Source organism: Fulmarus glacialis, unplaced genomic scaffold, assembly GCF_000690835.1.
Source record: "Fulmarus glacialis isolate BGI_N327 unplaced genomic scaffold, ASM69083v1 scaffold16394, whole genome shotgun sequence".
Lineage (NCBI taxonomy): Eukaryota > Metazoa > Chordata > Aves > Procellariiformes > Procellariidae > Fulmarus > Fulmarus glacialis.
Genome location: NW_009206270.1, coordinates 49265 through 72306, shown reverse-complemented (window position 1 = coordinate 72306; position 23042 = coordinate 49265). Strand labels below are relative to the sequence as shown.

The 23042-nt window shown below is 39.2% G+C and overlaps 1 protein-coding gene across 1 annotated transcript in view; it reads left to right on the top strand.

Annotated features, from left to right (window-relative positions):
• The window catches only part of WDR1 (WD repeat domain 1), a gene marked incomplete at its 5' end in the record, with an annotated part of 20407 nt that extends 2875 nt beyond the window's left edge, over positions 1-17532 (top strand). Inside the window, 13 exons of the mRNA XM_009575691.1 lie at positions 1180-1270; positions 4296-4443; positions 5865-6045; positions 7886-7963; positions 8708-8788; positions 8907-9140; positions 9997-10084; positions 11347-11503; positions 12157-12244; positions 13308-13418; positions 13887-14060; positions 15214-15358; positions 16141-17532. Coding sequence (XP_009573986.1) covers positions 1180-1270; positions 4296-4443; positions 5865-6045; positions 7886-7963; positions 8708-8788; positions 8907-9140; positions 9997-10084; positions 11347-11503; positions 12157-12244; positions 13308-13418; positions 13887-14060; positions 15214-15358; positions 16141-16250 — 1686 coding nt within the window. The remainder of the gene's footprint in view (positions 1-1179; positions 1271-4295; positions 4444-5864; positions 6046-7885; positions 7964-8707; positions 8789-8906; positions 9141-9996; positions 10085-11346; positions 11504-12156; positions 12245-13307; positions 13419-13886; positions 14061-15213; positions 15359-16140) is intronic.
• Positions 17533-23042: the final 5510 nt, after the last annotated feature.

Sequence of the window (23042 nt, the reverse complement as noted above, 5' to 3'; positions counted from 1 at the left end):
GCAGGAATGAAAAAGAACTGCTTCTTGCATGAGTAAGCTGAATTCTGTCTCTTGAGATGTAACAGTACTGCAACAACAAGAACTCTTGCAAGCAGGAGACTGACTGCTTTCTAACACAGAGCAGGTGTTTTAGTTTTTCCTGATTGGATGGGTGAGTCATACCATAACATCAGGTGGTTTTCTGGTTTGGTTGAATAAATCTGTATTGATTATAGCTGTTAAAATGCACTTTTGTTTTGACCATATGAGTCAAGTTTCTGGAGCTGGAAGATACCTGTTAACTGGTAGAAAAATTTTTCTAAGGAGTAGTGTGTTACTGTTGTAGCATATATGCACTGTATTTGGAAGATGTGCAGAATGGCTTTTTTATACAGTTAATTTGAGAGCAGATTTTGCCTTGATGTCATCCTTTTTTGATTCGTGTGGCACCTCTGTAGGGTGACACTACTGATCTGCTGAGAGACTAAGTCAGTTTTATTGTCCAACCTGAAGCATATGAAAACATGTTTAAGACTGAAGAGAGAAAATTGTGATGGAGTGGCAGTGAATTTCTTTCAGAATTCCAGTACAACTCTTGATACTAGGAAAAACGTCTTTCCCTGTGCTAATCTACTAGCTTTTTAACCAGATTACAATCAGCAAGAAAGAGCAAGCCTTGCGTAGCTCATTGGTTACTGAGTGATCTTGAGTACATGGTAATGATTAACGGCCATGCAATATGGTTAACCGAATGCTTAATTTTCATATTCAATTGTAGTAGAACTTCTGGATGTGTGTTGCAAAGCACAGCTCATGTTTAGTATTCTACTTGGGTAACTGCCTTACCTGGGCCAGCTCTACAAAAAGAAAGTCCAGTGCTTGGCCTATTATTTTGGAGAGTGTTTTTCTGCCTTTCAGCAGGTATTGGAGAGGAGAGGGTCACAGCAGTTCTGGCTGTTAGAGGAAATACTTTGTGTCAGTTGTTAAAAATTAGTGTGTTGTTTTAGTGGTACTGGACAGCAGTGTTCTGCAATGTGTACGGCACTTTTCAGTTTTAGACAATAGACCAATTAAGCTGGAAGGAAGGGTGTGAGAGAAGGAGTGTGGGGAGAAATTCTGAATTTTATCTTTGAATGTCTGATTTTACTCCTTTGAAAACCAGGAAATACAACTTAGTAACTTTTTTTTCCTTTAAACTAGAATCCTGCAATTGCTGACATCTACACTGAGCATGCCCATCAGGTTGTAGTTGCCAAGTATGCTCCCAGTGGATTCTACATAGCATCTGGAGGTAAAGTATCAGTGCGCATGCCACATGAGATATGCGGACAGAGCTGTTAAAGTGCTTGACGCAAAACTTACTAGCAAAACAGAGTAGTAATGCTACACACTTATGTACAGAATATACACAGTCAATATGACATGCTTCAGTGGAATTACGTATACATGCCTGAGGGAGGAATGATTTCTGTAGTTGTTCCTCTAACCTCTTTCTAAAGCAGTGCGTTTAGTAACATGCTTGGTCTTTTTAAAATTTATTATTTAAATTAAAAAGTACCTGAAAATGAACTTTAAATACTTAGTGTGAAGTGTTAAAGAGAAATCTTAGTGTAATGAATGACTTGTGTATGTGCAGCAGAATGAGAAGTTATTTCTGAAATGCAGGACTATTGTTTCTGTTTGTTAATAAACTTTCATACTTCGGGGACAGGGGAGGGATTCTGGAAGAGTCTATATTCCTTTCTTTTCCGTCCCTTTTTCTTCCTGACTGAACTTGGCAAGACTTGGTGTGATTTTTCTTACATTTGTAACCTGAACTCAAAAAAGCTTTCTTTTGGAAAGAGGCCGATTCCCAGTTTCCGTGTAATGTATGTGAATCAATAGTCTGAGAATAGGTAACATGAATTTCTACAGCATGAGTTTCCTGGATTGTTAGCGGAAAGGGCTAGAGTTTTTGATGACTTACAAAGAACTAAACAAACCCTTTTTAGTAGAAGCTTGCTTCAAATAATAATTTTTTTTCAGGAGGACTGGTATACAGTTGAACAATATTGATAAATACAATACTATAACTTCCATTTCTTAAAAATAATTGCAGTTAATCTATAGATTTTTTTTTTTAAAATATGCTTGCCATTGTCAATTAGAAATGCTTCAGAAGCAAGTAATGTGCCCAAATACAGAAATACTTTCTAAGTAATGTATCTGCAAATAAAACATGCTGAATATGAGCTCCTTAGAAAGGGAATCCAGACTGATGTGCAGGTCTTAGTAGAATGGGCATTTCTCTTGCAGCAATTTTAAGGGAACAATATTTTTTAAAATGTAAAATGTTCTTTCCTTCTTGGCTTCTTGCTTATCAGAAAGCTGTATCAGAATATGTACTGGGGAAGCTTTACGAACACTGATAGCATGGGGTTTTTTTTTTTTTTGCTTTTTCTCCCTCCCTCCCTGTCTGAAAGGAACCAGAGCCAGGATTTTCTTGGCTCGGTCTTGTGTGTGGACCATATGTCAAATTGAATACCTTTTTAAAATCCATTTTGCATTCTTTATTCTACAGACTTGGTGCTCTAGGTTTGTGCTGACTTAATTCTCAGAATAACCATCTATTTTATTGTTGCAGCCTTGTAGATTTTCAGTCCTCTGTAAAAGAACAGTAATGTATACATAGCCTGATCTGTGAAGAAGCAAGTGATCAGCTTGCTCCTAGGGGGACAGTATTCAGTTGACTCTCCTCAGAAGTTGTCTGTCATACCCAAGTAAATGAGTTTAAGCTGCAATATTTCCCTTTAAAAAGTGTCTTCTGTATGTCACTTATAAATAGTTTCGTGATACTGCTGAGCATGGGGTCTGAAGATAGTATCAGGCTGTTGAAGCTGTTTCTAAGTATAACATGTAAGATTGATTTCTCTATCTATAAATCTGCATTAGCCATGCAGCCTGCATTAATACTTCATGTGCTTGATGAGGCAGACCTTTGGCAATATACTTTGTGGCTTTTATATAATATTATTATTATATTTATGTGGTGATTTCTCTTACTGCAGTCATAACAGATGTAGTAATGGGAGATACCACAAAGTTACAGCTATATGTGTCCTATGTATTAATAGATGGCGCAAACAATTAGATTTTGAAGTCCACATTGAAGCAGAATTTTAATAACAAATTCTCTACGTAAAATGGAGCATTCTGCATCTGTCCTTTTACCAGAAGTGGAGAAGATGAGTCCGTGATCAGGTCCCAAAGATACAGGGTTGCTGTATGTTTAAATTGAACTGTAAAGATGCACCAATAAATGGTGAACAGAACTCAAACACATTCTGCTGAGGTGAAAGGTACATATTTTAGCATGTGGTTTATTCTAAAACAGTGGCTTTTATGAATGGTCCGATACATGCAGAATTTGCTGTGCAGGTTTCATTAGAGATGTGTAAACCTCTGTACAGAACAATTCCTCTGGTTACAATGCTGCACCACAGTAGTTGCTCTGAATAGAAGAAAGCTCTAGGGCTGTGTAATACTGAGAGGAAACAGTGACCAAGGAAGCTTTCATTATATTAAGTCTTAAATTGTTATGACCCGTGCTATGTCTGCTGCTTGTGACATTACCATTTTTGAATATTATGTTGGATTCCTTTGTAGTAATCCAGATAGTGCAGGTATCCACACATAACATTAAGTGTGTACAAGCTTCTGTATAGAAAAAGTATGCAGATGAGTGCGCACAAATTGAGTTCTATGGGCAGAAATAATCTTTCTATGTTTACATATACCTGGTATTTGTATGCAAAACAGGTTTGCTTTGAAGGTACAGAAAAGCTGAGGTATGAATTTTAGTGCATCAGCCGCTGTCCACCGGATTGCTCTCTTATTGTAGATGTAGGGTGGCTTACTTCCTAATGAAGTGTGGGTAAGCTATCTTGCAGCTGCTGGGGAGGTGGGGCTGGTTTGGGGGGTTGGGTTTTTTTTGTGTAACACAGATACTTAACACATACTGGTTGATAACATTAGTTCCTACCCTTTCAGTGTGCAGTTTTTTCACATGTCTGTTTGCAAAAGTTGGCTCTGTGTGTTGTATTTATTGCTGCATGTCTTGAACCTTAATATCTGGTTAAAAACACAATTCAGTGAAATGGATGTAGTCTTCAGCATTCCTAAATCAAGTGATTTGTAGTAATTGTAATGGGGTACGATAATAGGTCCTTAATACAAGTGTTCAGTGTAGCTGAAAATCTGTATCCTGGCAGATTGCTGAGTCATGTGACTGAGTCATGCTGGAACGACAATAGTTATATTCTATTTTATTATGGCAGATGTCTCTGGAAAGCTGAGAATCTGGGATACGACACAGAAGGAACACCTACTGAAGTATGAGTATCAGCCGTTTGCAGGAAAAATAAAGGACCTTGCCTGGACTGAAGACAGCAAGAGAATTGCTGTGGTTGGAGAAGGAAGGGAAAAGTAAATAATTCTTTTGTGTGTGTCTGTATACATACATATACTGTAAACCTCTGTATTCTAACAAAGCAGGTTCTTTGCAGAAAGCTTTTAATTTTTCAAGGGAAGAAAATCATGGCTTGTTCCCTGTTTAGACTTTAAGTTGTGCTGTTCTGCAGCAGAATTCTTTATGCAGTATTTGACAGCTGTAAAACTACTTGGAAAACACAGTTCTGTTAGAATTGCTCACTTTAAAATTGTGTGGGTCTTGTTTGGTTTTTGGAGGTGGGTATTACATTCAATGATAGCTGTTCAGTATGCCTTCTGGTGGATTTTGTGTCTAATTCTGATAGAGTAAGAAGGGAGAACGACAAGACAATTCTTCTCCCTGTTCTTTCACCCCTCCCAAATTGAGAGGACATGATTGAATAAGAGTAAAAAAAGAAAGAAAAAAGTATCTGAATTTTCTCCCTCAGCAACACACCCATATTTTTAGGCCTTATTATGGTAATTAAAAGAAAATCACAACCAGTTGTCCTTGTCTGACTAAATGAGGTGCCTATTACAGTCAGGTTTGTGTCCTTTCTTTAATGTTTAAAGACTGACAGATCTTTAAGGCAGAGTCCAGACCAGGTAGTCTTATGCCTAAAGGTCTGAAAAACGTGGTGTGGTCCTGTTCCCTGACTCCCTGCACCATTTTTTTTAATCTCCATCATGTCCTGATACTTGAGAGAGATTCTTTGTCCTCCATACCTTCTTCCACCCCCGCCTGCCCCTGGGTAGATACTATGTAAATTTGCTCTCCTACTTCAAAAAGTCTGCCAGTTTCCTGTGTAGGTGGATGTACTTTCAATCTAGAATTTTGCTGAAGTGATTCTATAGGACGCCTTTTTAATAGCGATGCTCTGGCAGTTTAATGCCACTGTATTGATTATACTGATTTTTTTTTTTTAAGGTGATTTAAAGTAAGAACAGACAGAAATGCTGTTATAACTCTTATTCCTTAAACCTTTAAGTAATAATAGTTGTAAAAGTGATGGTACCCAATCTAGGCTAAATAATCAGATAAATGATCAGATGTCATTGTTATCCTAGCTTTCTGCATTCTGTGTAGTGACTAGGCAGACAGAATAACTTACTGCTTTCATTTATAAACCGACAGACTTACTGAAGAATATCTTTTGGATCTCTGAATTTTAGAAGCTTTATACATAAAACTTGCTTGTCTGTCCCCTTCAGCAAATGTCTCCTATTGAAGATTAGATTCTCTCTCCAGCAAGATCTCAAATATCCTTCAGGGAACTATGATGCGCTTGCATGAGATTAACTAGATGACCTAATTTCTTTTATTTGAGTGCACTCAAATCTGCTGTTTGCAGATGCTCAAGGAGTTAATCTACATGTAACTTTTAGGAAGTGTAGTTATTGTGTGCTTTTCTAACTAGGTTTGGAGCAGTGTTCCTGTGGGATAGTGGTTCTTCTGTTGGCGAGATTACTGGGCACAACAAAGTGATCAATAGCGTGGACATTAAACAAACGAGACCATATCGTCTGGCAACTGGCAGTGATGACAACTGTGCTGCTTTCTTTGAGGGACCGCCATTCAAGTTCAAGTTTACAATAAGCGTGAGTTTAAGTTTAGATGTGGCTCCGTTAAACTGTGCAGCAAGTTGACTAAAAGCTTTCCAACAAGCTTGCAGTTCTTGTCGCAACTAGCTGTTACAACAAAAGTTCTTAGCTCCCCCTTTTGAGGCATAGCTGGTGTCAAGTGGCTTTCTTAAATCTATGTATAAATATAACTGAAGGCTTGTCTCAGGCCAAGAAAACTGATTGGTTAAGATGAAAACCTGAAGCATTTTTTCTGATTTTTTTTTTTTTTTAATGGCTCTTCATCCTCTTCCATAACATAAGTAGTAGGATGTTTCATTGGCCCTATTGGTGCTTTCTGAGCTCTGCTTCCCAGTGCAGACCTGCATAGAATTTCTTAATAATCTCCAAGGTGCTTGATTCAAGAAATGTGGTGGTGTGAATGGAATTTTTCCAATCTGCTTAAAAGTGCTCAAATCTGAAATCCCAGGGCAGCTTAGAAAGAGGGAGTGTAGATGTTTGAAAACATAACTGATTTCTACAACAAGGAATGGGTATGTAACTTCTGTAGTCAGTTTTCTGTTTCTACATTCTTTTTCACTTTTTGTTTCTTACTCTACTAGTTAAAATCTCTTATATAAATGAAACAAAGCCTGGAACTACCACAGTTAAGACATTCATTGTTACTTGAGGCCAAAGAAAATAAAAAGCCAAAAGCTTCTGCAGCTGTTTCTGATGGCAGAAGACATGTCTCTTGCCTCAAAAAAAAAAACTATTGCAGAGATACTGGATGTTATTGCAGTAGTAAATTCAAAATGTTTGATTCTTATTTTATTTTTAAAAACACAGCAGTAGGCCTTGTATTTTCTTAAGTATGTGCCTTGAGTAGTCTTCATACACTAACTTTAGTAAGGATTCCATTCCAGTTCTCGAAAAGGAATTGTTTTGAGCTCTGCAATCCAATGAAATGATGTAGTTGCCTAATATATTTCTGAACTTAAGTTGATACTTGCATTTTGCTAAGCTGGTTCTTTTGGAACTCTGAAGTCTGAATTGCTTATCAGTGCTGCTTAGACTGGTATGTGATGCAGTCTTCCTTTTAAAGTGATATTTGAGTTGGTGCATGGGATTCTGGTACAGGCTGTTACATGGTTTAGGTTAGGGCTTGAGGTATCATCAGGAAAAAAAAAAATCTATAGTTAAAGAAAGTAGGTTAGAACCTGCAATTCGTAATACTAAAAATAGTCTCCCAAATCTCTTTGCATGGGAGCTTTGGCCTCATTGTGGTGCTTCCCTATTTAACGCGTGTTTTCTAGTTAGCATGGTTTGAATAGTCTCCTATTTGTAAATAGTCTATTTGGGGAGCATACATCAGTCTTGCCTCGTTACTTCACAGAGCTACCACTAATGCAATCTCCCAGAAATGGAATTCCAGTATCATTATTCTTCATGCCTGTGTTTTTTAAAATAAGAAGGATAAAGTACTCTTCTGTATATAAAACTTACTTGCACAATGAAGCAAGAGTCAAAATCTGGAGAATGTTGCAGAAGAATTCAGTGGCCAGAAGGGTAGAATCCCATGTTTGCATCTAGGCTGCATCTATCCCCGAAACTGAGTACTTGTTTGCCTGGTGGTGTGCTAAGTTGTTTGAACTACATCAGTACTGATGTCACAGTTTCTTCCCTGGAGTGTTCTTGATCCCCATGATCGTCTTTAGATAGAGGCTAGACTTGTACCATATTAATTCTCTACAGCAGGCATCTCCTACATGCTAATTTATGGCTCGTGTGTAAGAGAACTTCATTGTTACTGGATGATCTTTTTACAAAAAAGGTCTGTTCTTATTTTGTGTGCTGATTCTTACTTTTTTTCCTACAGGACCATACACGGTTTGTGAACTGTGTGAGGTTTTCTCCTGATGGGAACAGATTTGCTACAGCTAGTGCAGATGGCCAGGTAAAAAAACAAGGAACTCTTTGTAGTGACTTCAGCATGAGAAGATTTTCTTGTGCATTTTGGGAATAGGATTAGTATTGTAAAATCCACGTTGCGTCTTTTTTCATGCCAAGAAATGGCTGGCTTAAACTTTTAAGTATCCTCCTATAAAGCTGTAACAACTGATGTCAGACAGACTATTCTCACTCAGCTTTTTTCCCCCATTCCATCTCCCTAGCATATTAGTTCTCTTACAGGTTATTTTGGCAGGAACATACTAGACTTTTGGAATATGTGTGTCCTTGTTATGATCCTGAGAAGTCTAGCTGAAATACTGAACTCATAGATAGCAACCCAGCTCCATGTGGATTCCCTCCATGTTGAGGGCATGTTTGACAATGACACTTTTACCATAGGTAGCTCCCCCTTCTAAGAAGGCAGATTCCCATGACTCAGTGCCAAGCAGTTGCCATCACAGCAGGAGTCAAAAATGTAACATCTTCCAGAGTTTCAAATGTCAGGATCCAATGTACATGGGTGGCTTACTGTTATTATTTACAATTGTCATCTCATTTGCTTAGTCTTAAATATTAAATGCAGGAATACGTGTGCCTCTTCTTCGAGAATCTAGTGTTTGATAAATCTGCAAGCATGCTGTGTAACAGAAGAATGATCTGTGTAGTGCAAGTAACAGTGTTTCAGTTCTTGGGTTTTCTTCTGTTACTGCTTTTCCCTTTAAGTTATATATCTGTGTGCTCTCTTAAGATTTTTGTCTATGATGGGAAGACTGGAGAGAAAGTGTGTGCTCTTGGTGGAGGCAAAGCTCATGATGGAGGTATTTATGCTGTAAGTATCACTTCATTTGTACAAATGGTCTGTAGTATTTCATTACCAAGTTCATGGACTGTGAAGTCTTCCAATAATAAATGTATTTACTATGTTCTGGTGACATTTGTTTTTACAGATTAGTTGGAGCCCTGACAGTAGTCAGTTGCTTTCTGCTTCTGGAGATAAAACTGCTAAAATCTGGGATGTTGGTGCTAATTCTATTGTCAATACTTTTAACATGGGATCAAATGTTTTGGATCAGCAGCTGGGTTGTTTGTGGCAGAAAGACCACTTACTGACTATCTCCCTGTCTGGCTATATCAATTATTTGGACAAGAACAATCCAAATAAGCCTTTACGTGTCATAAAGGTAGGTTAAACTTCTGTTGTTGCACCAGTTTCTGCAATAAATGACTCAGTGGTTGAAGTTGTCTAGAAGGAATAATAACTTGAAAAATGGTTTTGTTAAATTAGCATTGCAAGACAAGCTATGTGTGATTGATTCGTGCAAGTCACATGAATCAAGAAGTTGAAATGTTACGTGAGTGATACTGTGCTTTGTGCAAATACACAGACTGGTTCTGGTTTCAGTTAAGGTTATCATTTTATCTTTCATAGCAGCTTTTAAGCACTTTTGAGATGAGAAAAGAAATAGATAGAAAAGCATAGATAGAAAACTACCAGTGATGTCTCATTCTACCGGAGTTAGTGTATTGTGAACAAGGTGACTAGGGTTACTGTGCAATCGAGCTTTAATTTTAGGAATTAAAGAGTTCGCTGACACAGCACTCTCACGGGAACTTACATTTTTACATGAACTAGAAACAGACGTCCCAGATTCTTGCTATTGCTGCTATAATTCTGGCAGTTGGTGCTGGGTGCATGACCATATTTAGTCCTCTTCCCTGAATGATAAAGTGCCTGAAAAGCAAACTTTGTCAATGAAAAGGCCATGAAAGTATTTTGGCCCAGCAGGTTAATAAGGATATTCACGGTGCCTATTCCTTCTCTTCAAGGAGTAGTACATGGAAATAGCAATGCTGCAACAGTTAAATGACTGCACCGTTAACTAGTGATTTGTATTCTGGGTGAGTTTTAATGCTTGTGAATAAAATTACATATTGTTTTCTGAATAACCTATAATTCTTCTCAAATAGGTTTGATTTATGTATGTGTTAAGATGAAAAATTGCCCATCAGTAATTATTATTTGTGTCCCATTCACAGGGTCATAGTAAATCAATTCAGTGTCTTACAGTGCATAAAAACGGTGGAAAGTCCTATATTTACTCTGGAAGTAATGATGGTCATATTAATATCCTTTGAATGACAGTGACATTTGTTCTAGCCTGAGAGAGCTCATTAGGAGGGAAAAAAAAAAAGCTTTGCCAAAGACAAAAACTTGTGTTTATTGGACACAAGTGAATATTTTATGTCTGAAGAAGTTTATTTTGCTTTCCCCTAACTTGCCTATTTTACTGGTTGCCCTTAAACTTGTCTGCTAAATATAAGCCAGTTCTTAATTTCCAAATGTCCCTTCTTTGTGATAGATTGATTGTTAGTATGGAGGAGCAAGTAAGTATATAAATTAGCCTCTTGTAACTTTCCATGTATTCTGACATACAGGCAAAATATGTATTACTGTCTGTGCTGTTACACGCTTTAGCATGTGCTGAAAGTCATGTATCTTGGTTTTTAGATGTTCAGGACAAGAAAGATAAACTCTTGTTGATCTATCTCTGACCCATTAACACGCATTTCTCTTTACAGTTGTGTTTTTCCCACTTGTATTAAGGTGTGTTTTTTGTAGTTCTGTGATTGTGTTCTTTATTTGGTATCCCAAACGTTATTAGGCTTTCTTACTAGTGAACAGAACTTGTACTTCTTTTGAGATTCTGTTTCAGTCCTGTTGGTTTCTGGAGCAAAGCACTGGGAATGCAGCTTGGTTCCTGAAGGGCATGTTAAAGGATGAGGTTGGGATGTGTTCAGCTAGAAGCCTGTTGGCTTTTCTTCAGCGTTCTGAAGCTTATAAATAAAACTGCAATCCTTCATCCTGCTTGCCATGATTCATTAAAATGGTGTCATGTTGGCATAAACCGTTATAGGACTTGTTTCCTTACAAACCTGTAGTATAGTGTTAATAGTTCAAACTGATGTTAACATATAACATCAGGGAAAGCCAATGTTGCAGGACTTCTAAGTATAATTCTTTAAAAAGTATTTCCTATTCTCAGAACGACCAAATCGTTCCAGTATTTGCTACTGTTTGTGGTAGGTCATTTAGCTCATTACAGAACATCAGAGGCTCATTTAATAAATATTTTGAGGGTGTGAGGTTGGTTGAATGCTGGTGCAGGCTGCCCAGGGAGCTTGTAGAGTCTCCATCCCTAAAGATACTCAAAACCCAATGGAATGGACAGCCTGTTGTAGCTCACGCTGATTTGAGCAGCAGGTGGGACTAAACAATCTCAAGAGGTCCCTTCTAACCTCAGCTATTCTGTCAATTATTTTAACTTTTTATGATGCTGTATCTGACTGCACCAGTATCTTCAAATGTTCCTTAATTCTATTATGCACATTATTGGGATTCTGAAACTGGAGAGAATGATGGCTTTTCTGGGAAAGGCCATACAAACCAGGTTTCTAGAATGGCAGTGGATGAAATGGATCAGCTGGTCACCTGCAGTATGGATGACACCGTGCGCTATACCAACCTTAGCAAGAGGGACTACAGGTTAGTTAAAATGTTGCCTTTTATTGTAGTATTGCAGCCCTAATTATTTTGTAGCAAGAGTTTTGTTGATTTATATGGTAAAGAATTCTATGCTGCAATTTATTCAGGTTTTAAGTTACCATGGAAACTGTAGAAATGATTGCTGTACCAACCTTGCTTTTTTCTGTGGCAACAAGAAATGCATCCCAGACTTTCCAGTTTGTCTCATCTCTTCCACAGGTTATAGAGGTCTGACTTGTATCAGGTGGCTTAGTTATGGGACTGTGGGAAGGGTGTCTGTTTTATGATTCATAAATACCCAGGAATATTGGTAATAAATGTGATTAGGAGGGGTGGGACACAGCTGTTTCTTCATGGAAACCACAATTGAAGCAAAAAACTTTAAGGAATCCTATTAAGATCACTTAGTTTACAAAATTAGACTCTAGTGTAGTAACATTGACTTTCACTTCGAAGGTGTACTATCTGATCAAGATACTAATATTTTAAACAGTAAACAGAGGGAAAGTTTGCAGACTATTTAAAAAAAATTAAATTATGCATGTTCTTGATCATTAGTAGGTGATTATTGGAACAGGCAATTTTAAATAATGGAATAATTTTTTTTTCTGCTTTGCCTTCCTGCTTCTCCACCTTGGCACGCCTTCCTCCAGTGGCCAGGATGCTGTGAAAATGGATGTTCAACCAAAATGTTTAGCTGTGGGTCCTGGTGGTTATACTGTAGTTCTATGCATTGGACAAGTAAGTATTAACTTATGGATTATCAACACAATTGCTCTGTTAACAATGCTGTATACGGTAACATGATGGTTTCTGACAAACCTATTTAATGTGGGATCACCTTGCACATCTGCAGAATGTCCTGATAAGAACTATGGGGAACATAATTAAGCAGGATACTTGATAGGCTTGTCTTTCTGCATCCTGTACCAATTTGACAGTCTTATGTATAGATTTAAACTTGACATGGTCTCTCATGTGGATGCATCTGAATTTGTTACCAATACAGCTTTGTGCTGGAAGGCTGTACCAGTCTGAATCATGTTCTTGCCTGATCTGTTCAGCGACATGATTTGGGGGAAAGGATGTCTTGATCCTGCACTTTTTTTTTTTGCAACCAGTCCAACTGACCAATTAACTAATGCAGTTGTACAGCGTAGGTAGCTCTAGCTTGCTTGCCAGTAGTATTCAGATCACGCAAAACCAGAGAGATTGCACAGAGCTATCTTGTATCAAAGAATGCTTAACTTCTAATGATTTATGCTCTCTGTATGGATGCTGGTTTTATACTTGGGACTTTCAGTAGAGTTGTCCAAACCTGTCTTCCATGTCAGTTATAATTCCAGTTGTCCATAGGATAGAACTGGCTAGGAAATAGCCCTTAAAATTTAACATTGCAGTATTAACTTGCTACTAATTTGGTCCTGCATCCCTACCTTTAACAGTGAACCAGGAAGGGAGTAAGCATTGCTAAAAATACTGTTTTGTCCATGTTTATTTCATGCTCAAACCAAATGAGGCGAAGCTGAAGGCAGTAGAGCATGCCCTGCACTACCTAATTTAGAGCACATAAGTACTCCGGTACAGCAGATTAGTTAGTCACCGCATGTAGGCATTTCCTTCTTTTTTTTCTTTTTTTTTTTTTTTTTTTAAAAGAATTAAACTGTTCCCTTAAGATCAGAATATAGTAAACTTCTGAGCAATCAGAGTGGATTTGTATTTATGACTAAGCAATGTGACTTAGTTATAATTTTGTATTAGGCACTTTGAAGAAGGGTCTTAGTTTCTGGTTTTCTATTTACAGATAGTCTTGATGAAAGATAAGAAAAAATGTTTTGCAATTGATGACCTTGGCTATGAGCCAGAAGCTGTAGCCATTCACCCCAGAGGAGGTACAGCAGCAGTGGGCGGAGCGGTAAGGTTGCACTTCCTAAAACTGTACTACTTTGAACACTGGAGCTAGTAACAGAACTGTTTAATAATACTAGGTGTGTTGAAAAGTAGTAGGTGGCAGTTTGTAGCAACAGCACTACTGTAACAAGTAAACTGTGTATTGGTATTCCTGGGCTTTCATTCCCCAGGTTCTCCCACCGTAGTGACCTAATGTCTATTTCATTTTTTTATCTTGTATTTGCTGTTTTTAAATTGTCACATTGTTGTTACCCAGTGTATGCTTGAAGTAGGCAAATTCTAGAAATCAGGTCTATAGTCTAGACTTGGTGGATTGTAGCCAGCATAAATGACAGGTTCTCTAAACTATTTCTTAATATAAGTACTACCAGATAGAATTGATGCAAAAAGTTCCAGAAACTCAGTAAGCCTTTCTCTTTCTATTGTAAAGTGATTTTTGTACCTTCCCCCCTTCTTCACTATTAATTTGCAGGATGGGAACGTCCATTTGTATTCAATCCAAGGAACCTCTTTGAAAAATGATGATAAGTCTTTGGAAGCTAAAGGTCCTGTTACTGACCTGGCATATTCTCACGATGGTGCCTTTCTTGCAGTCTGTGATGCAAACAAAGTTGTCACTGTCTTTAGTGTCACTGACGGCTATGCGGTAAGAATTGTTGTTGTCAGGAGTTTTGTTCGTTTCAAAACAAATCGACTTGCATCTCATGTCTAAATCTGTTGTGAAATATAGTGTAGCTGGTGAGACTTAATTGTTAAATCATTGATGTATATTTGGTGTTTCTGTGACTGTCTGTTTACCTGGTATTTTGAGTTAGTGTTGCTTTTCACAGCAGCCTATGTGAAGCCTCCAGATCATAAGAATGGGTGAGGAAATGCACAGCATAGGTTGGCTACTGGGAAAACACTCAAACCTATCTAATAACAAACATATAGTTTAATGGGGAAGGGGTTGGATTTCCACAGGCCAGCAGTAATTAAATACAAAAGATTACAAAGTATGCACGTTCCTTATTCAGGTCAGCTGAATCACGAGTGTGTTGGGTTTTTTAAAAAGGAAAAAAGTCAACAAAATACATGCATGCCTGTTAGAATTTGTGTGCATTTTTGTAAAATGGACAAGAATTCCAAATTGAACAAGCAGGTTCCATTCGATAAGAATCATGCAGTACAATAAAATTTAATGAAGTAAATACAGCAGACTTGGCAATAAAATTCTGCTGGCTGTGGCACACATTTGTATGGTAAGAACTAAGCAATGAAAGGGATACATTAGGGCAGGGAATCTTGCTTTATCCTTCAATGTAGTGTCTTTTAACCAAGAACCAAAAAATGGGCAATTCCCATTTTTCAGCTGAGCAGTCAATATGTGCATCAGCCTGTAAAGTTATTAAGCTTTGACCGAAACCACACTGAAGTAAAAAATGCATGGTGGCATTCCACAAAAACGTTTCATTTTCTAAGTAAAAATTGAAAGAATTTTGCTTTTGGAAACATCTGTGGGGTTATTTTAAAAGCCTCTAAGCAAGTGACTTGTTGCACATGCACTTTACAGATCCAGCTTTCATAGAAAAAGTCCTAGCATTTTTTACAAAAGGTTTGGATTTTATTGGCCTGGTAAGTGCTTAAATAAATAGCATAAAGTGAAGCCACCACTTGGCTTAGGGCATCCATCTGCACTTGAGATGTACATTGTCTGGAGTCTTGCAGTAGCTTATTATAATGCTACACATTAAAAGCCAGTGATTTCCTGAAGTAGCTTAAACTAATGAAATAACACTGTGTCTCTGACTTTCAAATAGGAACATAATGTCTTCTATGGACACCATGCAAAAATTGTTTGCATTGCCTGGTCACCAGACAATGAACACTTTGCTTCTGGAGGCATGGACATGATGGTATATGTTTGGACTGTAAGTGATCCAGAGACCAGAGTCAAGATACCAGGTATGTTTCCTTCAAAATCTTACTTTTGAAAGCTGCTAGTAGTTCTTGAAATCGAACACAATACCTGTTTTCTAGAACTAATAGTAAGCAGGCTTTGAATGTTGTCAAACTAATTTAGCCTTTATGTTAATCTCTATCTAGCTACAATAGCCAGAACTCTTTTGTTATGTGTCGTGGTTTAACCCCACGCAGCCGCTCACTCACCCACCTCCGGTGGGATGGGGGAGAGAATCGGGAGGGCACGAGTAGGAAAACTCCTGGGTTGAGATAAAACAGTTTAATAATTGAAATAAAACAAAATAGAACAGTAATAGTAACAGTGAGAATGACAACAATAACAGAATATACAAAGCAGGCGATGCACAATGCAACTGCTCACCGACCGCGTGTCACGAACGGGGGGCGAGCCCCCACACACACCTGATTTTTATACTGAGCATGATGTCACATGGTATAGAATACCCCATTGGCCAGCTGGGTCCACCAGCCCGGCTCTGCTCCCCCCGCCCCGTGCAAGCATCACCCAGCAACAGCCAAAGCATCGATGGGCCATCAACGCTCCTTTCATACCAAACCCAAAACACAGCACACCCCACAAGCTACTGGGGAGAAAGTTAACTCTGTCCCAGCCGGAACCAGGACATTATGTTATTTTGTAGTCACTTTTAAAATACACTACTAATATTTAATGCAGCTGAAAATCACGTTTGGAATATGTGCTAAAGTTACTTTGTCAGCCTGGCCTTCCTAATTCTTTTCTGTTATTTTGCACTGCCGTACAGATGCTCACAGACTACATCATGTAAGCGGCTTAGCATGGTTGGATGAACATACTCTGGTAACAACATCCCATGATGCTTCTGTCAAGGAGTGGTCTATCTCCTACAATTGAAGTAAGCCCTCTCTTTGGAAGGACCTAATCAGGGACTAGAACTACTGCAGTGGAACATAGCATTTCTCTTAAAGAATCTGTATTGGCCTCTGGGTCTGCTATCATATCCTCATATCTTTACAGGGTGTTCATATCTGTAATTAAATGTACTTTGAAAGCTTTAGCCAGTAACAGTTTGCACATGAAAAGCACTTAAATTATGTCTGGAGCTTAACCTTTGTGCTGAACATTCCAGAGGCAACAGCCGAGCAAGTTGGTGTGAAAGATTCAGGCGTGAAAGATTCAAACTCAATCAGTTCTTTTCTAACCAAGAAACATGAGACTGTACAGCATGAGAGTAATACTTCTCATTTTTTTCTAATTACAGAACATTTCTGTACTAACGGTCATAGTAAGAGTATTTAGTTGTGATCTGAAACCAATCAAGCTGTGTGCAGCTACTGTATATTGCTTTGCTTCTCTGTACTGCACCAAACTGTTGCCTCAGATTTTCTCCTCCAGATAACAAAATGGGGTACATACATAATAAACTTTTTATGTATTTCATGTCAAAGCTTTGTGGTTTATTTTAAGGTGGAAGTGTGGGGTTTTGATGTACTTACTGTTGTGGGTATAATGTTTACAAATAATCGTTGTGGCAACTTCTTGCTTCAGAAACACATTTGTTACTTTTATGAATTGAGAGTGTCTGGTCATTTCAATGTTAGAGGAAAAAAAATCATTCTGTTTCAAAGATTAAAGATATTTTCTGTTTCAAGGAGGAGAAGCATGTTACTGTTTAAAAAAAATGCAGTACTTCTACCACCTTTTCGAAAATACAGGAATTAAACAAAGTGAAGCATTGCTTTGATTGAAGTGATTTTTGAGAAGATAGTGTTTGCTGAGTAAGTTTTATGCCTTTGCATGTGCAGAACAGTTGTGTGGAAGCTGTTATCTAATGCAAACAGATCTTGTGTTTAGTTCCCTTCTAACACTCTACAACACATTTAAGTGATTTGAAGCTAGCAGTCCAACAAGGGTGGAGGAGGGCACTCTGATACAAAGTGGTAGGAAGATTTGTGGCATCTCTGGTGGCCAAAAGAAACTGTTGCTGTCCAGAACTTTGGAAGGTTTTTTTTTAAAAAACTTTCTCAGCTAAGTCTTCACCACCACCACCCCTCCAGTGCTCTTTGGTTTTTATTAAGCTTTCCTTTCTGTGTGGACTTGTGTGTTGTTCTTTTTACCAATCATATTTCTAATGACACTAATTATACAGCAAATAAAACACTTTTGCTGCTTCTCATACTCTGGACCATTGCTCAATTGCTGAAAAAAAATTGCCTGTCAACAATGACTTGGTAAAACACCTTCTTAAAAGGAAAAATGTTGATTTCTTTCTAGGAGTGGTGATCAGATGTCTTCTGTGGCACGCAAACCAACGTATATTAGAACAATTGACGTAGTTTTTATCTAAGAAGCAGAATATTTTGCATCATGGTTTCTTTGTGCTTACTGCACCTCTCCATTAGCAATTTTGCATGTCTGTTTATTAACAATGCAGGGACAAGAGAAGTTTTGGAAAAGGGCATGTTTGAAATTGGGCATAAGATCCAAATGAACCCGTTGTAGTTGAATCCCTGTCATTTAAGTCATGATAAGGGTGTCGGGGGGTAGTTATACAGACATCTATGGGCAAAGAACAGAATTCACTGCCAAATCCTGCTTTTTCTGAGAGATGGGCCTGCTAGTGAAATGTGTTTTTTGAGGGAAATAGCATAATTTCCCGAACGCTCCTACCACTACAAGTCAATTCTTTCCTGCACATCAGAGCTTGTGCACCATGCCTGAAAGGTGATGTGTAGGACGAGGTATTTTTTGATTCCTGGAAGACATTGTAATACCGCTCATGCGGAATGCATGTTAGCTAGAAACCCTGTATTAAGACTTGTGTTTGGATGCCTGCCTGTGGAGGTGGTTGCTCGTGCTTCAGCTTCCATTGGATTTATTTACTGGCATATGGCCTGAGCTTCTAATTCCTTAAGGACTAACACGGTCTTTGTAGTTGGATAGCAAATCCTGACTATAAAACTGAAAAGATATTCTTCTGTTGGACCAAATGTCATAGCGCAGGCTGCTTGTTGATCCAGCACAGGCAGATCACAAACTGAGTCAAAGGAGCCTAGTTGTACTGTTCTGAATCAGGCCCGTATATTACTTGTATATGCCCTAGACTGAAAAAGTCTTGTGCTAAACTCAAAAGTCAAGAAATAACGATGGGGCAGGAGCACCTAGTTACAGCATGCCTCTTGCTTTCTAATCTCAATTGCATAAACAACCCCAAAGTTGGGTTTTCTTTCACTGAGCCTTCCAGATAACTTAAAATGCCAGGTGTATCATAGTGCAAATTTTTAAAGGGGAAACAAATACTGAACTCCTATTTGGCTGTATAAAGCAAAAGACCTTTTCCAAAGAGAATGCAGACCTTTCTGCAGTTAGCTACATGAAAGTAGAGCATTGCTGAGTTGAAGCTTTCTCCTCAACAACCCTGTTTGGTCTGAAAGCTAGACTGTCTGCCTCTGTAAAACCCTTCACTGTCAGGGTGACTATGAAATGTATGTGTAGGAATGGAAGCCATTCTCTCTGTTGGACAAATTGTGATTGTTTCAGCCATCATTTTCCTTTCACATTCTCTGTGAGCCTTGTGATGAGAGAGTGTGGAGGTGGCAGCTAGTGGCAGGCTGCTCTTGTGGCGAGCTATCGACCCCTTGGCCTGCTCTGGAACAAGAAACTTTTTTTTTAATATACTGGATGGCCTGTCATGAGGTCCTGACTTCCATGATCCCCAAATTCTGTTCTTCAGCAGTACTGTACAGACTGTAGTGACCTCAAAAGGAAGTATGTGACATACTTGACATAAATATGAAATTAGGCTGTAAGTGGGAATGCAAATTAAAAAAAAAAAAACACAACAACAAAAAAACCAAACCCTGAGGTGTTGCTATATTAAGAGTTGTGAGTATTTTAATGCTAGTTCAAGCCCTGCCCAAATATGACTCCTCAAGCCATTTCTGCTACACTTGTACAGAACATTGGCCTTCCAAGAAGCTGGTGATACTGTCAGCCAGAAACTAACAGCAGCTGTTCTGTGGAATATCAGCAAATCCTAAATTAGATCTTTAACTGGCAATGGGTAAATGGAAAGGTAAAGGACATCACAAATCTATTTGATGATGGAAGTTGTTTGTTTTGTAGAAAGTTGGACACATGATAGAATTATGGATAGACCCACAACAGATGTTCTGGCACCTCTGTTGCTCTGCTAAATGCTTTTGCTCTTAACCATTAGAGCTTCTCAGATTGAGGGTAACTGCTTGAAAATCTTATTTGCATGAATATTTTTCTGAAGCAAAATGCCAAAGCTGTCGGATCCGTCAAGTCGGAATTGAATTTTTTGAAGCTACATTTCTAAGCAGAGAATCCAGGAATTTCTCCTACTGCACGTTAGTATGTCACTGCAGATACTGTTTCATGGTTGTGGCACAAGGAAAGATTTGCTGATCAAACCTTTTCCCTATGATAAATTTAGCCATGGCTATCTTTGTGATGAAAGTATACTGAGGAGGAAAAGGTGCCTTCCTTGCGCTCAGGAGTGGAATGATGCAGTTAACTGGCTGGGCTGAGAGCAAGTTGCAAATTCTCATATATGCAGCAGATGCTTGTGCTAAGAATGCAAAGCTTCCCGGAAAGGCTTGGGAATGAAGCTAATCAGTGAACAAATCATAGAATATCTCAAGTTGAAGGGACCTATGAGTATCATCAAGTCCAACTCCCTGCTCCTCACAAGATTACCTAAAACTAAACCATATGACTAAGAGCATCGTCCAGATGCTCCTTGAATTCTAACGGGCTTGGTGCCGTTACCACTTCCATGGGGAGCCTGTTCCAGTGATTGACCACCCTCTTGAGGAAGAACCTTTTCCTAATGTCCAATCTGAACTTCCTCTGATGCAGCTTCATTCCATTTCCTTGTGTCCTATCGCTGGTCACCAGAAAGAAGAGATCAGCACCTCCCTCTCCACCCCCCGTGAGGAAGTTAAAGACTGCGATGAATAAATGCATGTCTTTTGCATACTAAAGGCAGTTCCTTTGAAATACTGATATTTTTACTAACAGGAATGAAATCAGTTACACCAATTCCATGCCTTCATCCCTCCATCTCGTCTAATCTCATGTATGAAGTAAGGCTATGAGCAATACTAGACCAGGTCAGCTGTGTTTTGTTTCCTAGCCAAGGCTTAGAAAATGTAAAAGGATGGAGATTACACAGCCTTTTTGAGTAATCTGTTCCAGTCAAGTTTTTCCTAATGTCCAACCTGAGACTCCCAAGCTGCATTGTGTGGCCGCTGTCCCTTCTTCAGGAGGAGGTTGAACACTATGGCCTTGGTATTGTCCTCCTGGAATACTTTCTCTGTTACCTGCTGGCCACCAGTTGGATGTTAAGTTGTGGATGGCTGCTCTCTCAGCCCGGTGGTCCATTCCTCCAGCCCACATACCTCAGCTTCTAAGGGAGACTGCTGTGGGAGGAGGCATCTGAAGTCGGGATGTGCTGCATTAGGTCCTGCACCTCATCTGCATTGCTATCAGTGGTGAAATGCATAGCTAGCTATCAAGTGTGATTTGCCTGTGGCAAGTCTGTGCTGGCTATTCCTTTGTCCTGCCAGTATTTAGGGTTGAATTCCAATGGGAAGTGCTCCTTCATCCCTCTGGGGACTGCAGTGGAAGCGAACTAGCCCCTGTTCCCTGGGTCTTACTTTTATTCCAAGTTGAAGCAGTGTGTTGGGTACATCAGCCTTTTTCCAGTCATCGGGGCCCTCCCATGATAAACGTGATTTTTTCATGGATGACAGTAACTATCTCATAGTCACATTGGCCAACTATTTCAACAGCTCTGGGTGGGTCCCATCACAGCCCTATGGACTTGAATGCATCCAGTTTTTAAGTAGACTCTAACGTTGCTTCCTCCTGATGGCCACCCCTTTCCTCTTCAGAGCACACTGGCACACGCAGAGGTCTGCGAGCAGGCCCAACTGTGAAAACCAAGGCCAAAAAGTGTTGAATACTTGAGCTTTTTCTATCATCGGGTGCCAGGTTTATTTCCCCCATTTAACAACAGGCCCCCACTTTTCCTTGAAAAACTCAAGAGAAAAAGCTGCATTGTGCACTGTTATAAATAATCTGAAGCACTGCTGTGCTTCTCTATTAAAGCAGAGACAGTAGAAGAAACTTTGTTTATATGTTTATATAGTTGCCTGGAACTTGCAGGAGGTATATCGAGTTTGAGGAATATGCCTCACTTTCAAACTCGTTCTGAACTTACCGTCTTTATTTGTGAAATATTCAATCATGTAGTTGTAATAACAATGATGAGAGGAGATTTGTAGGTGGCTGTAGGTTCATGAAGTTCTACAGTCCATGGTTCACACTAGCTCCCTATAAGCCAACCTGAGAGAGACACACTCAAAATACAAGCTAGGCTTAGCTGTTTTCTTTTCTCGTTCTATAAGTTAGCTGGCAGCTAAGTATACTGCCTATGTAACCGTGAGCATCTGCAGCAGGGTTATTCACTGTTGGTTCAGACTAGCCAGCTTGCGCTGTGGGCAGTCAGCCCTTACTTGTCTCTGAGTTAGACTGGTGGGTTCTGATTTCTCTTAGAGAAAGGTAAAAGTTTGAAGTGCAGTTTATCCCTGACACCGAAAGGGATTTCTTCTTGGATACCCAGAAATGCTTGTCATTCCTGATTGCCTGGTCTGCATGATTGCCAGCAAGTCTGTTCCACGTGAACAAATGAGTCATCCATACTTAGCAACCCCTGAAAACATGGATTATCAACATTATTCAGGCTGGGTTGTCAGAGGATCTGACTACCTGAGAGTTGCTTAACGTGTCAGCCAGGTCTCAGTGCTTGCCTGTTGATTTGCTTTACTCCGTAAAGCTTGCAAGCGTTAAAATGGGAAGGAGGGAGTCTCCTCAGGGTAGCCAGGGGTGAATATTTAGGCCAAATAAATACTAACAGGTGTCTATGCTGTGATTCACATGCTCTGAAGACAGGCCAGAAATGACACAGATTTCTGGGTTGGCATATTTAACCTTTGTTTCCTGTACCCTGTTGCCTATATGCAGCCTGCAACCTGTGCACGGCCTACACAGAACTTAGGGGCTTGCTGCATATGTTGCCTCTGAAGGCCCATCATACGTCCACTGACCTGCAGCAGGGCAGCACTGGCTTGCTGCTGCTCTGCTAGGGTCTCAGTATCACTATTAATGCAGAGACTCTAGAGGTGTTGCACCCAGGTACAACCCCGCAAGGCAGGGGTAGTGGTTTCAGGATGGGGAAACTGTGTGGGGAAGTAGCTGCAGCCAAGCAAGTTAAAGTGTAAGGTACTTTTAGCAGAGTCTTTCTACAGATTTCTCAACAGCATCTATCTGGAGGTGGAAAATGGTCCCTTCTGCTGAGTATTTTTTATAATCTTCAACTTCCAAGCAGTTAAAAAACAAACCTTTAGTGCGTGCAGCAGACTAAGCCGAGCCTCAGGTTACAACTACAGAAACACCTGCATCATATAAAAATGTAAAATAGAAACATCAAGGTAAGGAAGGGATTAAGAACACACCTAATCAGATCATACATGTACATGTTTGATACGTTTTAGACTTAGACATTAAGAATGAAAATAATGCCTATAAATGTCAAAAAACGGCTAACTAGTAGTTACATCTTTGCAACCAGTAGTTACCACATTCTAGGACACGGTG